Source organism: Coptis chinensis, chromosome 4 (genome assembly GCF_015680905.1).
Source record: "Coptis chinensis isolate HL-2020 chromosome 4, ASM1568090v1, whole genome shotgun sequence".
Classification (NCBI taxonomy): Eukaryota; Viridiplantae; Streptophyta; class Magnoliopsida; order Ranunculales; family Ranunculaceae; genus Coptis; species Coptis chinensis.
In genome coordinates this window covers 422399-443544 of record NC_141459.1, presented here as the reverse complement: position 1 = coordinate 443544, position 21146 = coordinate 422399, and the positions used below count along the sequence as shown (strand labels likewise).

General features: G+C 35.7%; 1 protein-coding gene across 5 annotated transcripts; it reads right to left on the bottom strand.

Annotated features, from left to right (window-relative positions):
• Positions 1-488: 488 nt before the first annotated feature.
• LOC147500941 (RNA helicase family protein) lies at positions 489-19545 on the bottom strand. Of its 5 annotated transcripts, none has more exons than XR_015221195.1 (35): positions 19222-19545; positions 19031-19133; positions 18763-18962; positions 17907-17957; positions 17564-17717; positions 17113-17477; positions 16456-16674; positions 15147-15258; positions 14447-14623; positions 13765-13856; positions 12903-13025; positions 12424-12510; positions 11798-11898; positions 10545-10602; positions 10164-10229; positions 8968-9050; positions 8666-8849; positions 8170-8322; positions 7918-8019; positions 7648-7800; positions 7215-7319; positions 6789-6929; positions 6583-6672; positions 6410-6466; positions 5357-5440; positions 4714-4812; positions 4489-4623; positions 4186-4256; positions 3347-3416; positions 3176-3265; positions 2840-3055; positions 2133-2238; positions 1591-1713; positions 948-1037; positions 489-868 (listed from the first exon to the last, which is right to left on the bottom strand). XR_015221195.1 is itself a non-coding variant. In XM_086605953.1 (35 exons), exons 1-34 carry the CDS (start codon positions 19510-19512, stop codon positions 963-965), a joined length of 4323 nt encoding a protein of 1440 aa, XP_086462079.1. In that variant the 5' UTR covers positions 19513-19545; the 3' UTR covers positions 489-868; positions 948-962. The 5 variants fall into 5 exon arrangements, 2 of the variants coding, with proteins under 2 accessions (XP_086462079.1, XP_086462080.1); XR_015221196.1 differs by having other exon boundaries at positions 2840-3039; XR_015221197.1 differs by having other exon boundaries at positions 2133-2225; positions 4186-4252.
• Positions 19546-21146: the final 1601 nt, after the last annotated feature.

Below are 21146 nucleotides of genomic sequence, written 5' to 3'. Positions count from 1 at the left end.
CACCAATCTTGAAGCCTTGGCCTTGTATATCCTTTACTGCACTTATTATGAAATGAACTGATTGTGCAGAGGTAAATAAATTGATTGTGCAAGTTTCACGACGTCTGAATTTAGTTCGTCATATGCTTACTGATGATGACTTGATGAAATTGACTACCTCAACTTCATTTTTCCTCCCCAACATATGATGTATTTAGTACGACATCGAAATGCAGCCTGACAAACTAAATTCAGTAGTCACTCAAGTTCAGCATCTAAAGGCTATGTTTGACATGCCGAGTGTTTTTCCACTTTTGGATTTAGCAATCAGTGGCCATGTTGCAATTTAGTGCGAACAGAGGCAAAGTGCGCTGACCTGGAATCGCCGTTTTGCCCTGTTTCAACACCATAATCCAACAGTTTATCTTCGATAAAATTGCAAAATTCTGCTATACAAATTTCATCTGCATATAAATTTTACTCTAGAGAAAGCATCATAGAAAGAAAACTTTTGAAATTCAAAGGACGCTATAAAGAGAAAGAATTGCTCAAAGTTGAACTTATGTGGCACAAAACAGTTGCAAAATGAAACACAGAAGTATACACGCATTTTCTTGTTCTCTCCTCTTTACATCACTGATCCTTAAAGTGTGCCACATTGAGCGTCCTGTGCTAGTCTTGGATCTTCAATCAACTCATAACTTGCCGCAGTATCAAAAGCTTTTGTTTCCATAAAGCAATACATCTCCAGATGCTAGCTTCCTTGTTTTGGCAAGTCTTTGAGCTGTCAATGAGGCCAGAAAACTTGGGTTCTAAGTACTGAATAGTTCGGCCAGCCATTGAGGAACAGTTTACTCAAATAACAGTGCATCTTCAAGTTAAGACCCAACTGTACAAATAAAGAGCCATCACAGAGATGTAATAATTGGTTCTTAACACATTATATATAGTTTACTAACAACACATACCTGGTACGACCACAATTACTTTGGGGGTTTGTCTTCTTCCAACAACAAATGGACGATAGATCTGATAACCTCATTTTCAACAGTAGCTTTCTGACAAAAGGTAAATTAATACATCACTGAAAAGTTTGGTGTGTGAGGCCATTTTAAAATTTTGGAATAATACAGAAGCATATATAATAGCAATTATGTTTATTACGTAAGATAGATCTGGTCACCTCATCCAGACAATGACGCATACTAATATATTCCAGAAGTGGAAGGTGTTATTTAAACTAATCATCCTCATCAATGTCATTCCGATATTCATCAAATAAGAAAAAGAAAATGAAGTAGTTATCCGTTATAAGAAGAGAAAAAGGCCAACACTTACTTTTGGTGCTTTTACTTATAAATTTCTGTAAACTGTTTGCTGTTGGGGGAACCTCTCCCTCAACCCCGTATATATCTTCGCTTTTCTATTGTATAATTATTTACTCATTAAACTATACAAGTTCGACATCCCTGCAGGTCATCTATTTACACAGCAATACAGAAAACTGATTTTTTCAGAATTGAATCCAAAACTTATCAGAAACTTTAAACTTTTAAAGAGGAAAGTTTTCAGTACAACTGTAAAATATCAAAAAACAAGGTTATTAAGTACCTCCGGCTTTTTGATAAGCTCCTTCAAAACAGAATGAAGAGTCAATCTGAGTTCCTTAAACAGAACAGCAATTTGGGCAGGTGCTGTCAATTTTATCCATCCATCAATTGTGAGCAGACCAGTCTGCAACAGAATTCATGTTTCTAAGATGGGTGAGGAAAAGATCATGAATGATCATTGGAAACAACATACTAACAATATATAATGTTGCTAGCATTGGACAAGTTAAAAGAGTACATTTTGTTTGCAAATTAGGGGTCCTCGTAGGTCACCAACAAAACAGGTCAGCCTTGATACAAAACAGGCCCGTCTTAGACAGGTCAAATGTAATGAGACTTGATACCTTCACCACTTGGAATAGGAAGATAGGGCATACAGAATCGCTGATCTCTATGTTTGTTACTGAAATTAGATGTGGTTATATCTATATCGCGAGGGGATGGGATGTTACTGAAATTAGATGTGGTTATATCTATATCGCAGGTGTGTGTGTGTGTGACAAAACAGGTAAAGTGAAAAGTTCAAGAAATCAGAAGAGGTACCTGGTGTAGAACATTAATGGAACCACCAAATAGCAAAATAGAGTAAGGAGAGATGACACTAGTATCTCGCAGAAATACGCTGCTGGTTTCAACCTGAGGAGATAAACTATCGTTTCGTCACGTTAATCTGATCTGATCAATTTGAAGCACACAACAAAAAACTGAAAAAGTATGACCGGTCAACTAGGTTTGCACCCCTTAGACCATTTATCATTTGTCATCCTGCCTCTTGCTCCCTTAGCAAGCCACAGAGGGCAAGTGAGATCCAACATCTTGCTCCCTCAGCAAGGCAATAAGGGCTGAGGGCAAGGGAAGCATCCTAAGGGCTATATAAACTATTAAATTTCAGCAGAATCCAAATTGAATACATAGTCTAGAAATTGAGCCTATCAATGGAATCCCAAAAGACAACATAAACCCCTCTATGAGGCACTCATTCCCTACGCTAGAAGTCACCTTGCTAAGTACTTCGGGACCATTACGAACAACATCAGATATAGAGGACAACCTTGCCTTTTACCCTCTAGAGCTTTTAAAAATCCAAATGGAGCGCCATTGAAAAGGAGTAGTCACACCAGTGATTATAAGCTAGTGATATGTAAATTACAAGGATAGAACATACAAGTAGATTCCAGTGTTCTATTGTTCAGCTCATATATTAAATAAGTGAAGGAATACCCATTTGAACAAGGACGAAGCTTGCATACCTTTTCAAGGTACACCAAAAATGGGTACTGAACAGCTTTTAAGTTACAATTTATGGACGAAGGGTGTATTTGCACTTTTGTTCTTCTGTCATACCAGTTTAGATTACCCTTTCCTGCAGATCTGGAAGATGAATTTAGATTTCTGCAAAATTCTACATCCACAATTCCGTCTGCAGTCACAGCAACATTGGGATATAAACCTGCACATAGAATTGACTACAGAGCTAACTTCAGATTTTAAGTGAGATCCAATCAAACTACATTAAATGAAGGACAGCAAAGAGAACATTAATATAAAAAATTGGACATATAAAATGCACTTTTACAAGGAGTTACCTTGACAACAGAAGAATGATGAGAATACTTATTGAATGATTGGGTCATGTCTGAAAACCAGTGGTCAAGTTTGTCTTTCATATTTCCTGTCTGTTTCAAGTATGGCTTTGTTGGATTAGCTAAAAGTCAAAAAGTTTTAAAGTACAACCCTAATGATAGGGGAAAAATCACCTTAAACGTCTTTGGGAGATTGATGAACCCAATGTCAGCTAGCAAACTTCCAAACTGGATGCGCATGTCCCTGACATACCAATAGGAATCAGTAATTTAAATACATGCAATCAAATGATTTCAAAATAAGGAGAAGAAAAGAAGGGGAGGGCTGGTAGGCTCATCAGTAGCTCTCGTGGCAGTGGTGGTGGTGATGGAGGCGCTGGGATAGGAGGAGAGAAAAAGACAGAAAAAGTAGAAGTGGGTGTGTTATTTTCTTGGTCACATCCCAAGCAAAAAAAGGGTAGAGTTGGGTTTGGTTAAATATGCGACAGGCCGAAGGGGGGGGGGGGCGCACTATTTACACCCCACTTAATAGGTCCTGCACCCCTTTGGCAAAATGATAGAAGAATAATGGTTATTCCAAGTATGTCCCAGCTTAAGCACCCCGTGTAAAAAGAGTTACGGCAACCAATAGCCGCGAGAACCACATAGACATAATAACTTCCTGCCGCGGGAAACACACTTTCGCGGCAACTCAGTGCCGCAAATTTTGAGATTTTTGTTATTGTTTTGCCTACCTACGGAAACCCGCGAGAGCAGAAACCTTGCGGCCAACCCCTACCGTGAAATCTACATATTCGCGGTAGTCTTCAACCGTGAGACATTTTAAAATGGGGTGCTTGTTTATTTAAATTATAGGGTGTATTGCAGAACTGTTGGTTAATGGGGGGGGGTGATTACTGGGGAATCTTTAAAAGGGGTGCCAATCCCATTAAGTGGTGTGTAAATACCGCTGCCCATAAACATACAACAAAAGAATGTTTAGAAATAAAAATGGTTCAGAAGGAAAACCAAACCTTATCATGTACATCACTGAACTGCTTAAGAAATATGAACTGCAAAAACTTTGTGCAGCTTTTGCTCCTTTCTACAAGAAATTTTGGATTACATCAGCAGACATGTATTATCTTTGCCATAACAAGCAATTCACGGTGAAGAAAAATATGTACTCTGATTAATAAAAAATTCAGCACACGGCCAAAATCCCAAGTTCTAGTTCACAGTTATTATTTTATTTGTTATCCACTAACTTTAGCAAGTGGATTCTTGCATGAAATCAACAAAAGTAGGTAATACTGCAATAGAAGATATATACGGACCTCATGTAGAATCTTTGCCCATTTGTTGTATGCAACCACCATTATGATGTGGTCAGATTGCATGTCACCACCATTACGAAAACCATCGACTTTATCACCCAATAGTGACTGTTTTGCTATTTGTACATGTTGTCTCTGGACTCCAAATAGTTTTCATATCAGTACTCTGAGCCTCTGAGGCATTCAAATTCAAATTTGATAAATAGTGTAGCATTTGGAAACAACCTCCTCTTTTGCATGAGCAAATGGTGACTTGTAGCTCAAGAAGGCTGAAATTGAGAGTATGGGTGATAAGCAACAAAACATTCCACCATATATCATCATCTGCAATAGCAGAGCAAGAGAATAAGATTCAGTGCTATGTTCTTCAACAACTATAGGTGTTAACCATGACCTCAAAAGTTGAAGTTGTACAATGCTCATTAAGAATGTTGTACAATCCAATCCATAAGCCAAAAGCCAGATGCAATTATGAGCTTATGCATAAATTCCTGACACTTTAAGCAAACAAATGTGACAAAAACAGCTGAGATGATCGTTATAATACGACTAGTCCAAAATGCCCATAAAGATACACCAACCTATTCTCATTCACTAAAGATGGTTTGATATGGTATCAAACAAGCCTTAACCTATAAAATGCAGATATTGGAAGTATGACATAGTGAACAAACTGTATCATGCTCTGAGAGCATAAAGTTACTTAGTTGTATAGGAAATGTTATAGAGATGCAGATGTCTTAGCAAAAGATGGAGTATGCAATGTAGCACTTCGTATGTACTTCTTAGCACCTTTTGATTGGATTGTAATAAGGTAACCAAGATGATGACAAAATCTTTAGATAAGAGTAGCAATCACAGTGCAAACCTTTCCAATCAAAACATCAACAGGTAGTTTTGCCAAATGATAGCCAAGAGGAGTCAACTTCTCATCCCCTTCAATTGCACCAACCTAAAACCATAGTTTCAACAATATATTGCATGAGTACATACACATATTAGGAGGCATCAACAATGTCACCGTCTATTATTGGAAAAAAAAACAATGTCACCGTCAAAAAAGAAATTAAGACCTAAATCACAGACTATGGCTTCATCACAGTGAAAATTTTGCAATGATACAAATGTAAGAACTCATATTTCCCAGTGGTTTAACGTCATTACTTAGACAGGGCATTTCTAATATTTCACCTCTTTGGAATAATTATAGTGATATAGTGGGAGAGAACCAAGAATCTTCCTTTTCTACATTGTATCTTCTCCAATTCCATCTATTCTTCTTTTGATTGTGTACGTTTTAAACCTCAAGATGAACATGTCGCTTCAAAAGCCTTTGAGCCTCAGGTCACTTTTGAAGCGCCCACCTCCAGGTGAACATGATATTATACCCCAATGCTTTTAAAAGCATTTTAAAATTTTAAAATAAAAACTATAAGGTTGATATAATGATACTTAACAACCAGACAAGCACTAATCAGTTTTAAAATGCATGTTTTAATGCCGAGACAAAGGTACAGAGTATGTGCGCAAGTAAAATGGTATCGGTTTTTCAGCTAAGGAACATTATGGTCCTCCCTAGACAACTTATAGTTCCCTTTTCTTATTCTATCTCTATTCTTCTCTTTCTTTTTCTATCAGTCCTAAATAGCAACTTTTTATTGACAATAGTCTGCAGTTTGATTTTCTTTTTTTCTTTTATTTATGGAATTTAGACATATTTCATAGGATTGCTAGAGTTCTAAGGGACATCTCCTAAGGTCGTAATGACGTAATCTCTTCTTCTCCATTAAGAATTATATAATTTTACTAGGTTAAGAAGACATTATCGGGGGAAAAAAAGGACATAAAGAAGGAACTGATGACTAACAAACAGTCCAAAACATCCAAATTTTATTAACGACATTTAATAACTGAATCGTACCATATATAATACGGAAAGTGCTGATGTCATGGCTTCTTCACGTGGAGGTTCTATTGCCTAACATTAAGACTTGAACTTGTTAAACAGATGATAGATCCAAACCTTACTTGAAAGTACATGAAAAACTCAGTGCCACCGCTAAATAACAAGGTATAAAGGTAAAATGAGTTCACCTTAGTCAAAAATGGCTTAACGAATCCAAGGGAAAGTGACTTGACTTGTAGACAGAGCTCCACAAGTGGCATGCGTAGCATTTCAGGTGCCTTTTGATAAAAAAACATTTAAGTGAAATTCAAACATATTCCAAATGTAAGATTAGATATATTTCATACACCAAACATTGAAGAAAGACACATTACCCATATATAGGTCGAAATACCTGATATGGGTGCATGAGATTGTCAAACCTATGGTGTGTGTATAAGCAAAAGCAGATTCCAGGTTTTACACGTCCAGCTCTACCTCGTCGTTGCCTTGCATTTGCTCGAGATATCCAATCTTCCACCATGCTGGACAGTTTCTAAGAACAAGGAACTAAGCCAGTTACTCACACGACCAGTCTGCTAATCTCAAAACTCTCAACCCCGAAATTTCTATTATCGCCATTTTTAACTATATTTTGAAAGTTCAAATTATCTAAATAAGTAAATATCTATTTTAAGAATTAAAAAAAAAATAGATTATGAAGGAGAAGGATTAATGGATTTGATATTATGTCTACGTTTGAAAAGTAATCTAGTTGACAAGTAATACTAATGGAGTCGAGGTGAAAATAATAACATAACAAAAGAAAAGGAATACAAACCTTATGTGGATTAAAACGTTGCTCTTTATGCTTCCCACAGTCAATTACATATATAACATCATCTATTGTGATACTCGTCTCTGCAATATCTGTTGCTATAATGACCTGAAACATAGAATTTTGAATATAAAATACACCCAATTCATGTTTCACATTGCTATAAATGCAGTTTTATATATAAGAGAACAATTTCTCTCGCAAATTCCGCAAGTCAACATAAAGTTTTATCTTACAGAGAAGCATATCTTCAGAACACAGTGACAATTACATATTTGACAGTCAAATTACTCTCAAACGAACAAAACTAATAGCACCAAAGTCACAGGCTCACAGCTATGCAACTAGAAGCACATCACATGCTTGAAAGGAGACAAAACTGAGATCCTAGAACAATTGAAACATTAAATACAATCACGCCATGCAGAAAGATCACCTTGCGTATATTTTCAGGTGGTGACATAAACACCTTCTTTTGATCGACTGATGCTAGAGTCGAATGTAGAGGAAGGATCCAATCAGATGAATTCCCACCAAACCGATAGGAAGCGAGTAGCCTATCAAGCAACATTTCAATTTCAGCAACCCCCTGAAAGTTAGATTAGATTAACAGTGAATGAACAACTGTTTTTTTACATACATATAAGGATGAATAAAGTAGTAATGAAAAATCAAGGTTGACATACAGAGCTCCAAAAGCACTTACAGGTAAAAAAATAAGCATGGCACCAGCAGGGTACGTTTCATCTACATGACAAACCAAGTCTTCTAGGAGCTCATAATCTATTACATCTTCATTCAAAGATTTCTGTAAATAAAAATATACCGCACAATCATATACAAGATCAATCATCTCAAAGATCAAACATAACATCGTTCATTTTCAGGTTCTACAAACTTGTAACATATTTTCACATAGTATTACAGAAAGTTTGTTATGGAACCAAAAGAAACTCACCAGATTTTCCTGAGTTCGCTCACTGAGTGATTCATACAAACTTGGATCATAATTTGGGTTAACAGGATCTTCGGAGAGTAGAGAATCATCACCCCAAGAAGATAAGACAAGGTTCCTATTTCCCCTACGGTTGTCGACCGTACTGCTCCGAAACTATCAACAAGGACAGAATCATTATTTAAAGTGCACTATCATGAAAACGTGAGAAACTTTAGACGCTACGGATGCAGAAGATACTATATACTCATACAAAAATACATATACTGCATCTAATGAGCTTTAGATGCGCTTGCTGTTGTTATTTTTTAACGTTTAACTGTCCATCGTGGTCGCAAACCACACCATGTCAAGATATGGCATTCAAATATATTTTTACAGGAACTAGGAAATAGGAATAAAGGTGGAAATTCAAAAAAATTACCACATACATGAAAATAAAGCAAAACAATAGTCAGTTATCCCACTAACATACTTTACAAGCCAGCAAGAGACATACCTTTTCGTTTCTGAGTGTCATGTGTCTCAAAGAGGCTGGAGAGTCTGAACCAAGGCAATACTTGAGACTTTCATAAATATCCTCAAGAAAGTAAGTTGAGACAGGATGAGTTCGCCCTTGAGCAGTAAGTACAGGGCAATCCCCAAAGTATCTTGAGAATAAAGTTGAATCCACAGTTGCAGACCTTAAATTAAGTGAAGAAAATTCAATATTAATTCAATTCCACTCTGGTAAAGTGCAAGTGTATGACTCAACTACTCTATGGAAGAATGGTACAATTTTCAGCTTATTAGGATCCATACATAAGAATAACTTTCAACTTTCTTGTACCACGAGCAGTTTGCTTCTCGATCAGGTTCTTCAATATGATGAGTAGAAAATCACCCTGGCATTAGCAAACCAGTTAAATTCACTTAAAATATGGACATCTACTTTTTCTCTTTATGGTATATATTCATCATATGGAATGGTTGAGAATGCAGTCCACACACACACACACAAACAAAATAAAATAAAAGATAGCAAATTTATGCAGAAGAAGAACGATTTTAATAAATAGAGATTTATAAGAATACCAAGTTATCAGAAAAAATGCAACAAAAGAAAAACTTTTCACTTCATGCACCACAGTTAAACCGACAGAGAGGAAGGCTCATTTGACATCTCCAGGATGTCCAAAGAACACTGTGACTTGTGAACTAAAAGTTATGAAACCATCCATTTTTTTTGTGTTTTTTTTTATAGTTAGAACATTTATTCCCCTACACCTGTTAATTCCCTTTTTACAATGATTTTCTTCCCGATGAAGGTGGGATTCGAACCCAAGACCTTGGGCTTAACGTCCCAAGTCTTGACCAGTCTGGACACCTCCCATTTTGTTAAAACTAACTCTCTCCCCATTTTACGAGGTCATACCTACAAAAGAGTTAATTTTTCAGAGATAATTTCATGTTACATAAAATCTCTTCGGGAATTAATTTCATTACCGTTCAAAATTAAATTGTTCAAAAGAAATTGGACACTTTAGTGGCTGAAATACCGGTATTTCTCCAGATTCCGCGTAAATATCAAATACCGTTATCTGAACTTCCAGCAGATATCATCACATTTGTGATATTTTGTGGCATTTTGTTCTAAAGTTGATGTCAATTTTATAACAATGTCCACTTGGCTCACCGAAAAGAGAGACCATGAGTGAAAACAACCCTGCCAAAAGTAGCATCCAACTAAAATTGAACCCTAAAGATATGAGTATATGACCTTGGGTCATTTTATCCCGACAAACCTAAAATGTGTGCTATGTATACATTAAGCAAGAAAAACACATAAGCCTTGCAACGAAAACCCAATACGCAAAGAATAATAACAAAATTATGAAAACTAATAATGGCGAAACCTTAACACGAATATCATAATTATCTATGTTGTTGCTGATGTTAGTAGTCGTGGTGAAAAAATCTCTATGGCTATTTATGATAATTTATTCTAACCCACTTACCAAAAGAGTCCGCTCATGTACTTCATCAACAATGACATGGGTAACATCGGACAAGTCTTTGTCTCCCTACAGAACCAAAAATGAGGTATAAATATGGTTTCCAACTAGAGATGTCGACAGAGAAAGATGTCCAACCATACATTCAAGACATCATGTGCAATTCCCAGATTCGCTTATAGAAAAAGAAGATTTTAAGATTCAACGTAAAATTCAGATAAGTGCGACTCAAGCACGTGAGAACAAGGAAACCATTTCAAATTCGCAAAACACAGTATATTAGATAGCAATTGACAAACAGATATCATAATTAACTAAAACATTAGCAAGCTTCTACAGTAGAACGAACATACTAACCAACTGCACTTAGACGCAAAAACTTACTGCAAGTTTCCTAAGAAGAATGCCTGTGGTACAAAAGAGTAGCTTTGTTCTCTCACTCCTGATAAATATACAACTTTTAGAGGAAGATCAAGGACTAAAGAGACAAAAACCTTAGGATGAACATTAAAAGATTGAAGAAATAAATTACAGAAATATTAAAACAAAAAATAACTTGAAGAAACCCACGTTTATAAGATTTTTACAGCTTTTAAGAATGTAATGGATACAGTGCCATGTGATGACCGCAAGCATCTTATACTCACAATTTATGTTCTAGCTTTCTGACGCAGGTATCAAGTGTACAACACGTACTTGGCTTTCTGATGCACGACTCAGGTATATAACACCTCATGGAAGTGTTGACCATGATAGCAAAACATAGTTTACCTTCCGAGTTACTTTAGCCAATTTCCAATTTTTATTTTAACTAGACTAGTTCGGGGTGTTGCTCTATAAAGAGGATCTCCAATTTATTTAATTGTTCATTCTGATAGGAAAATTATCAGTGATTTGTATGAGGTAGCACAGTTCCGCTGGTCAGGACCCTGGTGGTTGTACTAGAAAGTCTTGGGTTTGTTACCCACTTACACCGGGGATGGTGGTTGTTCATTCTTTAACACCTAGTTGCTTGTATTGTAACCAATGGCCTCTCACGACAAAGAAGTTTTACATATTTTTTTAAAAAAAATCTACTAAGAAGTGAAGAAGATCCAATCATTTTATTAGGCTTTGCTTGTTCATTTGATTGATAACTAGAACAATAGTAGGTGTTTTGCAGCTCCTCTTCGATGCTTTTTACAGGATAAAGATTTTGAACTCTGCATTGATACTAAAAAAATACAGTAGCCAATTTGATCACTTATTTTATCATTCCAGAAAAAAATTAGAGCTTCACAATGTATACAAAACAAACTCTGCAATTACTGAGGCCGAAAAAAAATAGATTTCCAAATTCTGAAGAAATTGGCACTAACATTTCTCAAATGATGAGGTGCTTTCTTAGTCGACAGAAGGTGAGTCCTGGTATTTCAAATAGGTCTATTATTTTCTGAAATACCTCTAGTAATAATGGCCATCCTCAGTCCTCACGTTTGCAAATCTATGACCTACAGATAGACTGCATGGAACAGCCATGTTTACATTGTAGTTTATACCCTAGTCTCACTAGAACAAAGAAGATTAGTTTTAGGAAAGTATTGACCTTTCAATCATTCCATTTCAAACGTAAACAAAACCAAGAAATACACACCCACCTTGCACTATCAAGACGAACTTGATAACCAACCAAAGAACCTTCTGATCCGGGTGGCGGTTCACATCGCTCGTCAGCTACTCTTTCTGCTACAGACATAACCTGCGAAAACGATTAGGAGATATCAATCTTAAATATTCGGCTACGTACAAAACAACTAGGTAATGAGAAACAAGATTTGTGATACCCCATGGTTAAAGCCCCATTGAATAGGAAGCTGTTATAGAATCTAGATCCAAAATTTGTATAATGATCTACCACTTACTTGTGTTGAGGCCTTTTGGGGAAACCCAGAAAAAATGGTGGGCTTTTGGCCCTGGGTGGCTAAGTGCCCAAGCAAAGGGCAGTAGGGACACATGGTATGCAGTGGCCGTGGATCTTACAAGAGTTTAACAAATAGACTAGACTTTTGACTCTTCTCTCAGGGCTGATGTTCATGGAAATTGTAATCACAAGACTGTGTTAGGACCGACCCCTCCCCAAGCGACATACTAAAACTACTTTTTACAAGACTTAATGTTAACAAATTAAAAGCAGAAAGTACTTTTACATGAGAAAGTAATTATGCGCCGATGACATACACACATACAAATAGCAAAAGGAAAATCTGAGTATGAGTGTTTGTACCGCTATTCTCCTTGGTTGCGTGCAAATAATGTTACAATATCCCCCAAGTCCTGCTTTTATCATGTCATCCAATATAAATTGTGGTACCTGCCAAGTTTCAGAAATTGTAATATCAACGTTGAGATATTTGGCTCTTATTGAAATTGAATCCATAGAAAAGTTTTGATCCACACTAAATACAATACATTTCATTACATAAATTTCCACATGTACACCAATCTTCAGCAAATAAAGGAATTTTATTTTCACTCCCTATGGGTATTCCTAACATTTCCAATTTTAGGCGCAGAGTAATGTTTTTTTTTTATCACTTCCTAATATGTCTTTTTCTTATATATATATATTTTTATCACTTCTAATATATCATCAACAAAATTTGCAGCAACAAAAGAAATGATAAAAACATCATATATTGGGAGGCACAAACAATGCCGATAATGCACAGGAAGTCATTAACAAGAAGAAATCTCATTGTATACCTGAGTTGTCTTCCCACAACCTGTTTCCCCACAAACAACAAGAGCATCATTTTCCTTAAGCAATCGCAGTATATCGCCTCTAAACTCTGCTATGGGAAGAGCAGCTCTGGCATCTAGCATTTCCTACAGTGAAATATCCAAATATTTGAGAAAACAGATAAATATAAAGAAATCATGGCATTGACATGGGTAACAAGACAAATCACTATTTTTCAAGGAATGATATGGAATATTCTTCGACATTTTCTGATTCGATATTCCTTATTGTGGCTTGATATATTCCTACACATTTCTCTTCCTTCCGAGAAGTATACAACTATGATAAGATTGTCTCCAAATCTATAGAACATTGACACTCCTATTCTGAAAAGGTCTGTGCCAAATACACAGACACGGATACACAAGGACAAATTGAAGGTTATATACCTCAACTTGTGGTATTTCGCCATGTCGGATACCTACAGGTACACTTATCAATGTCACTTACATAATTATGAATTATCAATACGCTGATACAATTATTACAAATGGGTCCAACAAAGTTTGGTTTTTAGTAGAAATAAGAACAATATGGTGATCACACAAGTTAATTATGTTACGATATCATCGTCTTGTGTGCTCTATTATATAGAGTGACGGAATAATATCTATGCTAATAACAGAAATAGAAACTGAACCCGAGTTCTTTAATTCCGGTAGTCCGGTAGACAATACAAAGTTAATGATTACCCATATAAATTAATAAACAAGTACGTTATTAGAAAAGAACCTGAACCCGGAATAAGAGAAACATAAAAAAAGACATGCACACATTCTAGTATATCAAACAATGTAGAAAATGGCAAGAGAACCAGGATATAACCTTGTATTTTGCCTTTCCCATTTTGTTTTCTTGTTCATGTCTCAAACTAGCACTTTCACCTACTTTCAGAACATTTTTCATTTTTCTTATCCCTGCAAGTACATTAATAACTTTTTTATATATATAAGAAGACAGTTAAGAAAAAGATATATGCCACGGCTCAGGATAAAAGAGATAAAGTAAAAAAAGGACAGAAATCCTAACCGATAACAGGAAACATTCATACATACAGAAAATTTGGCACGGCACAAAAGTTACTCAGCCTATCAAAATGGCATCTTAACCATAACGATGGAAAAGAATCGACAATGTCAAATTCTCTTAAAGGCATTTATCAAAAACTGAGAGGGGGTGAATAAGAAATACCATATAGTGATTTTGAGAAATAACAAAACTATATAAGAAGGGTATACTCCATGAAAACACATTACGAAACAGTAAATCATATTTGAAAGGTATAAGCCATTAAACAATTATTGCAGGTTACAATAACTCCGCAATTACTTGGGAAACACAACTACTACAATGTTTCAACTCTGGACCCAAAAAAGAATTTAACCTCTTTATTCATAGCCTTCCATCTATTTATCTTGTTATATAACTACTCTTAACCTGTTTACTAATATTGCTAACTATATAGTATTCTGAAGGTAAATAAGAGCATTTCAGTCAAAGAACATACTCTCAACTTTTGCAGCAGTGGATGGAGATTCTATCTTTTCACAGACTTGAGCCTCTCCAGGCGTTTTACCAAAAGATGATGAAGTACTTTGTTCAGAATCACTGCCACTCAACAATGAATCCACAAAACTGGTTCTTCGAGTCTCCTCACTGTCTTCTATTCTGGTTGGAGTTTCTCCTGCTTGTAGGGAAAAGACCAAATGCTAACTAATTCAAAATAAATAAATACGCAAAACTTTTATTTATAATCCAAAACAGTTATAAAACAGTTTTCCAAAAAATTAAAATAAACAGAATCACTTTTCACATTGACTGAGGCAGACAAGAGATTTGGTACTATAAAGAACTCTGTTATGGACCCCACCGTCCCAGGTATGAGACTTTTATTGGTAATTAAAGTTAATTGATATATCAAAACAAAATGAAGTAGGACTTTGAGAAAATTGAAGGTAAACCCTTTGAGTACTGTCTATAGCTTGCACTCCTATCAACTGACTGTTGTAGGGATAAATTATGGCGCTGGTGACGGCATTAGTATTGTTTGCTTTCTTCTTTTGACTTTCTTCTGATTAATAGATTATGTAACGTACTTATCTTTCTGAACAGATTTAACAAATATCTATTTGCAAGTCAAATGAGAGAGAGAGAGAGAGGAGAGGAGTCATACTAGTTATCAATCTACGATACAATATTAATTATACCTTCCATCAATTTGACAGCATACGAAGAGTATGGCTCTGTAATTAGTTGATCAACAGGATACTCGGTAAATAGACGATAAAGAGCAAATGCTGCAACTATATTCTGTGCATCCTGCAAGACACCTTCATTTGAGAATCACAAATTAAAAAGCAATATTAGTAATGAATAACTGCACATTTTGATCATGCAAAGTGGGTTCTTCTTTTTGCTTCCATATTCAGCACAAAACACCACAACTAACATTCTCGTCTTCCATAACTTAGTTATGCGAAATTCAGAAAACATGATTGGTAATGGTACTATTAGTTTTTCAAATAACAACTACAAACTAAATGTATAATGAATGACATATATATGGCAACCATATGTGTACCAAATGTTGTTAGAATCGAGCCAAGAAACTATTTTCTTCCTGAAATAAAATACAAGTGGTAAACTTGTGAAGGAATGAAACTAATTTCAGATTCTGAAAAGAAGAATCCAAAGCCTAAGGATTTTAAATAGGGGAAAACATAACAACATATGGCACGTATTGCAAATTGTGTCAAAGAAACATAAATTTCCGGAAAGTGGTAACTCATAGCCTCAAACAGGAACACTAGCAGAACCAGTTGAGTAGTAAGAGTCGCATCTTGAGAAAAAAATAATAATAATAAAAATTGACGTGTTTTATACGTACCCCTGAAGGATCTACACATGGAAAGTTCCTATAAGGATATTATAACGACAACAACAACAACAACAACAAGGGAAGTAATAAAGATAGAGGAATAAGGTGTGCTGCACAAGGGGACAGTAGGTCTATAATTTGGAATATGTAACAGACAGATGGCTAGGGAATGACCACAAAAGCATTGACACTTTCTAATGAAGAAAATAGAGGTGCTCTATGGGATTTTGATAAGCTATGCACAGAGATTAAGAAGACTAGAACCTTCAGTAACTTTCATTACTAGAGAAGCTAGACTAGCAATGTTAACAATATACGTGAAAAGCAAATATGTTGAAGTTAAAGCTTAGTTAACAGTTACTCCCATACTGCTAACAGTTAGGCCATCTATGTGGATTATTTGTTGCATATATGGTGAATATTGTGAGGATGTATACAGAATAAAGGAACCGATTACGGTTCATGTCCTTTCCCATCTCGTACACAAAATTGATGGAAACTAAAGGAGGAGTCCTTAGATCCTTAGAGCACAACAAATGATTTTAATATGTGAAAGTTGTATATTTTATTTTTCAGAAACAAGCTATACTAGACAGAGATGTGATAGTGGGCTGAACGGTAAGAGAACAAAGCACTACCTCAGCTGATTCAAATGTTTCATTTATGTCAGGAAGTTGAAGGGTCACCAATCCCCCCGATTTTCTGCTCTTACCCCGGCCGCTAGCTGTACGCACTATACTGACAGAATAACTGAATCTTTCACCTGTTGCTGGCAGTTTTGTGAACTTGGGTGCTCCCCAACCTGATCTTTGGCACAGCTGCTGGAGAGCAGCCTTGGGAATCTTTGGGGAATCACCCTATCGACAGGCACACAAAAATCATAACAGAAAAATTAAAACGCTATTGGAGACAAAACCAAAAAAGCTATGTAACATGGACACGCCATATATCAAAAATAATCCATGTAGGACACTATCCACGTGTCCGTGTCGGACACATGTTGTATGTGATATACTCCAATTTTTTATATTTCACCGTGTCAGACATTTCGTATCCGTATCGGATGCTGACACACCTATCCGTGTCAATGTGATTTAGTAAAAAAGACAACAAATGAAATAAATTATCATGGATATATCATTCATCAGAATGTTCCCAAATGTATTACAAGCAGAGAGGTCTGCCCTGCATCTCAGGTAACCAATTGGAATATTTCATTAAAGTATTAGCAATGATAGCAAATAAATAGACCTCAAAATTTTAAAATGTACAAATTACAATTGTATGCTATTCACCTTTTTCCAGATTCCATCAATTTTCTCCAAATTGTGCTTACTGGAAAGCTGCGCCACCTTTCCTTTCTTCTGAGGCTTTACCACTTCAGGAGATAAAATTTCATTGAAAGAAGTATCTTCAGAGAATAAACTATTAAGTTCAACATCTGGCTCCTCATTTTCTATATTAACCATTTCCTCATTTTCTATACTATTATCAGGGGGTTCAATCTCATCCCCAGTAGTATTTCCTCGATTCTCTGTACCACATAAATTTATCATCTCAAGGCCCTCACAGACATTAAAATCAGAAACTGAACCTTCACTCATACAATAAGAAGCATACTCCTTTTCCAACCCTGGTGTCAAGATGTCATCTGAAAGTCCTGCTCAGGAAAATGGCACAGCACGTGAAAAATTAGTACAGAGATATGCAGACATAACATCATCAACTAAAAGCCTAGGGATAAACCTAGATTAGACATTTCTTGCTTGAGTTGGCGGATTTTGTTTCCTGATATTTCCTGGGTTTTCTTGTCACCTCTCGCTTTTGCATTCATAGCTTCCAACCTTGCAATATGGTACTCTTTGGCAATAGATTCAGCACGAGCACTTGGATCAGAGACCTATTAAAATGGGTAAATAGCAGGGGTCAGCATCATGAACAGATATATCTTGCAGAAAGGATGATCACAGTACTCTTCAGGAGGCAAAAAATCAATCCAAAGCCTCCTCCAGAGAAATACCACAGGTTCGATGGCTGTTTACAAGAAAGAAAGCCAAGTCAGTCTATACTGAAACATGAATGACATTACCTCCTCCAGAGAAGTTCCACTGACATCGGTAGCCAGAGTCTCCCACTCATCCTGTAAGTGAAATATAATCCGCTCTTCAGATCATGTGGCACAGTGATAACATTTTAAAATTTTATTATAGGTTCATTACTTAATGGCATTTTAACCAATCAAAAAAAGAATGTCGATTTTGAAAATGTAACTCCTTAAACATCTGAAGGTATAAAGATTGAAAAAGAAATAAAAACTCGGATCAAAGAAATATTGTGGCACAAAAAGAAGATAAGAGACATGCGGTCAAGGTGATACAAGTTTACACGAGTTTCCCCAGCACCGCCATTACCCAATAGCACTGCAAAGTGTTCAAACTAACCAATCTGAGCAATCAAGGATTTTATTCCACTACCTACAAGTTATTAAGCCCCACAAAATCATAGATTCAAACAGATGAGGTTGTGTTCGAGGTTGTGTTCCTTAATGGCTTTAAGAGGTTGTACTTGGATCTTTTGGGTGATGATACCAGAGGTCTAGGGTTCGAACCCCGCTACACACTATTGAGTTACTGATCTCTTTAAAAACAGGCTTGCCCACACATTTAGGCAGGTGCCGACTAGCAAAGTCGGTAAAACCTTTGGGTGATGATACCAGAGGTCTGGGGCTCGAACCCCGCCAGCATCAAAGAGTTACTGATCTCATTTAAAACAGGCTTGCCAATCAAAAAAAAAAAAAAAAAAAAAAAACTAAAATTCCTGTGGTGAATCTAAATGATGTTTTAACTTTATATGTAGTGAGTGAAACCGGATAGCTGCACTTGAAAAATGTAACAACAAACTACTGGTTCTTTTCTAACGAGAATCTAAAATTTCCAATGGAGTACCTCTTCCTCTTCTTGTTGTTCCATGTACTGTCTAATCCAATCAGCTTGGGATGGTTGCCTCACATCCAAAGTATCCTCATCGACACGGGCTTTAATTTTATATGAAACTTCAGCCACTTTCCCCTCATCTTGTATTACTGGATCATGTATTGGAGGAACCCAATCTTCCCTAGCAGTAGATATGATACTAATACAAGCTCCTAGTAATATAACATATCAGCATTTTTCATAACATATCAAATTTTTACAATCAACTTAGTGAAACTACCTTGGTCGTTTAAAGAAGCACCCCTTGAAAACTTTAAAGGTAGCTCATTTCCAGGAATATTTAAGCACAACCAATCTAAAGCAGCCTCAAATGTACCATCTTCCTACAATTTAACAAAAAATGACTCATTTAAGTGATCATATTAAAAAAAGAGTCTTTTTTTTAAAAAAAAAGTTATAGTGATTGCTTACATTGAGAGCAGACAGAGAAGTTTCGATTTGATCCGAGGTAAAGCCTTCAACTGATAACTTTTCATAAACAGTTCGAAGCCTTTTAGCCTTTTGAGATTTTGAGACCGTATCAATTGTTGTTGTAACTGGTTGGTCTCTGGAAGAATTATTATCAAGTAAAAGACGTCTTAATCTTTGTTCATTTTCTGTTGATATTTGAAGTTTTGGACCAGCAGAGGTATTTGATGATGATGGTTTTTGAGGTTGCTTCTTCTTTTGCTTATTTGGTTGCTGCTTCCACTTTGGAGCCATTTTTTTTTTTTTGCTCCAGTAAATTTTTTTTGAGATAACTATAATAGTTGTATTGGCACCTTATATGTAATTTTACACCCCACATGTAAATAGTTCTAAACCCACGACAGTCATTTGCCGCTAGATCGCATAATCCACGAGATCCTATATCATACGGCAGACAGTTCCCGAATATTTTTTGTTTTTTTTGCATATTTGAATCTTCATTTTTCTTTAAAGCTTATTTATTCCAAGAACAATACCATAACCATGACAAATAATATGTTTGAAAACCATCAACAAAAAATGAATCCTATATCCAAATATACCTAGGCAATTGCATAATCGAACCATAATTTTTTTCAAAAATAAAGATATAGAAAACCTATTTTGTTTTTTTTTTCGACTATAAACGATGGCATTGAGATATATAAAAATGATCGATTTGAAAACGCGTGAAGAAATGAAATGTCACAATATTTTTTTTTTATACATGCCGAAGTGATGAAAAACAAATAATATCTTTTACATACCAACTTAGTTTGTTTCGTTTTTGAAATTTCAGAAATGTTTTTCTGCCGTTGCACAAAAACTATCCTCATAAGAGCTGTATAATCATTTATACCACTCCTTATCAACCGAATTGAAGCTCTTCCTATGAATGTACTAGAAAAAATAACTAGACAAATAAAATGTATGATCCTCTTTTGAACGGATCCCCGTGGAACAATAAAAAATTGATTCACACCCAAGCATAAATGATTCTTTAATAAGCTCAATAAAATATTTAAAAACTCTTTGTATAAATAAACTTTATGATATTTTTGTCGAGAATTTGAAAAAAAAAATTGATACATTTGATGTAGACAAAAAGAATTTTTTGATAATTAACAGTTTTGATAATTAACACAAACAAATACTCCATTTTAGTAAACACAATCATCTCGCGGCAACTAACTATTTTTACGGTGGCTATTAAAAAAAATTAAAATAAAAAATGACCCACGGCAACCACCTTCCCTGAGATATGGGATCTCGCGGCAACTGTTTGCGTTAGTGTTTTTTGTGTGATTAATGGAGGGGTGCTAGTAATTTTGAATTGGTCAAAAGTGCAAATTCCATTTTATGGGGTGTCAATATTTATAAGGTCGGGTAAAAACTACTCGGCTTGTTTTCGTGTTTTACAGTGTTGCGTAATTATTTTCGTGTGTTTTTGTTTCCATAAATTTTTTTTTTATGTACAGCGTTGGGTTGGCTAAGGTTACAATTACACTCTCTACAAAGGTATCCTTCTTGATGAAGATCAATTCGTTCTTGTTAAGAAAATTGGACCAGACTTTGCTGGCAAATATGTGAAAAAGGCTATAAATGAAATTGCAATTGCATCACTTGTGAAGAAACATGCCACGGTTCTAAATATCTCTGCTGTTGCTTGGAAACTACTGGGATGTAGAAGCGACTTGGGGCAGGGAGTTTTGGATATTTTGCTCCTGAATGTATAACTACTGGGAGATATACTGAGAAGAGTGATGTTTTTCACTTTGGAGTTGTAGCACTTGAGATTCTAACTGGAAGAAAGGAGCATGATATACTCCAGGATACTTGACAGGCCCATCACTAAAAACGTATCTGAACTTCAACACCTTGATTCAAGT

Bases quoted from the DNA above. Each gene is read 5' to 3' on its own strand.
- LOC147500941 (XM_086605953.1), bottom strand. From the start codon at position 19,512: ATGGCTCCAAAGTGGAAGCAGCAACCAAATAAGCAAAAGAAGAAGCAA. The intron at 18,963-19,030 runs GTAGTTTCACTA...TTATATTACTAG, and splicing joins TGCTTCTTTAAACGACCAAG to GAGCTTGTATTAGTATCATA. The intron at 7,320-7,647 runs GTGATCTTTCTG...TCTATGTTTCAG, and splicing joins CACCTGAAAATATACGCAAG to GTCATTATAGCAACAGATAT.